The sequence below is a fragment of the Elephantulus edwardii genome, unplaced genomic scaffold (assembly GCF_000299155.1).
Source record: "Elephantulus edwardii isolate Elephantulus edwardi_28Jun2011 unplaced genomic scaffold, EleEdw1.0 scaffold00026, whole genome shotgun sequence".
In the NCBI taxonomy this organism is placed as follows: Eukaryota; Metazoa; Chordata; class Mammalia; order Macroscelidea; family Macroscelididae; genus Elephantulus; species Elephantulus edwardii.
The window spans coordinates 17,348,783-17,350,417 of NW_006399776.1; the positions used below are offsets into that span (position 1 = coordinate 17,348,783).

General features: G+C 38.0%; 1 protein-coding gene across 1 annotated transcript in view; it reads right to left on the bottom strand.

Annotated features, from left to right (window-relative positions):
- Positions 1 to 526, bottom strand: part of KATNBL1 (katanin p80 subunit B-like 1) — a 26,378-nt gene extending 25,852 nt beyond the window's left edge. The window contains exon 1 of the mRNA XM_006883059.1: positions 395 to 526. Within this exon, the coding sequence (XP_006883121.1) occupies positions 395 to 511 (117 nt within the window). The 5' untranslated portion in view covers positions 512 to 526. The remainder of the gene's footprint in view (positions 1 to 394) is intronic.
- Positions 527 to 1,635: the final 1,109 nt, after the last annotated feature.

Sequence of the window (1,635 nt, forward strand, 5' to 3'; positions counted from 1 at the left end):
ACACACAAACACACATAAAATAATAATAAAAAAGTCCAATTACACCAGGAGCACTGGTGGCAAGAAGCTGCACTGCAATCCCAGAGGTGTGCAGTTCGAATCCACCAGATGATCTGCTGGAGAAGGCGGAACAATCTCCTCCTATGCCAGTCAGATCCAGTTTGACAGTACATGCACAAAAAATAATTAAAAAAAAATTTTTTTTTAATCCAATTACAATTCCAGGAAGACGTTGGGAAAGACCGATGGCATGTGATTAAAACATGGAGCTGAACTACTTAATTCTTATAGTAGGATTCTTTTCTTTCCTTTGTTTAAATAATTTAATAAAAATTATCCATAGCCCTGAAAATTTAATATGTCATAACTATTGATTGCCTAGAAACAAACTTACCTCCTTCATGTTCTTATCAGTAAAATGAGAGTTCCTTCTTCTAGGAAGATCAAGGGAATGATCCTCAATATTATTATAAAAGTTCCGTTTTTTAACATTGTGGGTTTCAGATGCCATAATCTCTTAAATACCTAGGGAAAAAAATAACAGAAAAACCAAAAGAGCATTTCATTAGCATATAGAAACATAACAGTATCATCCACTCTATGTTATAGTTATGTGCCTATGTACAGCTCAGAACCCTGCTCTATCTTAAGTCAGCCTCATCGTCTGACACACCTACCCCCATTACCCCAATCATTGTGTCAATCTATCTCATCCAAGGAGCAACCAGGTTTCAACCTCTCCAGAATGAATCTGTTTGTTCTCCTAGCAGTCCATGGTATATTCAATATTCTTCTCTAGCACCATGACTCAAAGACATCAATTCTCCTTCTATCATTCGAATCAATTAGAATTGATTCTACCATCAATTCTCCATCTATCACTTAGTCATTGTCCAGCTTTCTGATGCATAGCAAGTAATTCAGAAGGCCATGGACTGGATCAGGTATCTCTTCACCATCTAACATGGTGCTGCCAATCGGCCTACTGGTGAGAATCTTTGTCCTGATGTTGAGTTTCAATCGATATTGAAGGCTGCAGTCCTTGAACTTCAGCAGCAAAGGCCTCAGGTCCTCCTCTGTTTCAAAAAGCAAGGTTATGTCATCTATATAATACAGGTTGTTGATGAGTCTTCCTCCAAACCTGAGGCCACATTCCTCCTCACATTTCCCAGCCTCCTGGCATACAGACTGAAAAGGTATAGAGAAAGGAGGCATCCCCAGCGTACAGATTTCTTGATTTTGAACCATGTAGTGTTTTTCTTGTTTGTTCTTATGACTGCCTCCTGGTAGCAGAGATTTATAACAAATTTCACAAAGTCTTAACTTAGAAAACTGAAATTATTTTTAGTATGTAAGAAATACAAAACGGAGCATTCTAGGAAATTAAGGTCATTTCTGTTCTCTTTCTTAGTCTAAATCCCCTAAAGATATTGTGTTTTTGTCAAAGTTCAATGTTAATCTACACAATTTCTATATAAATAAATTTTAAATTAAAAAAAGTATCAGAATCACTGTCCTGGAATCAGAAGTTACTCTGGGGGAGCTCTGGTGGCCTAGTGGCAAGAAACTGCACTGCAATCCCAGAGATATGCGGTTCGAATCCACCAGATGCTCTGCCGGAGAAGGAGGGACCAT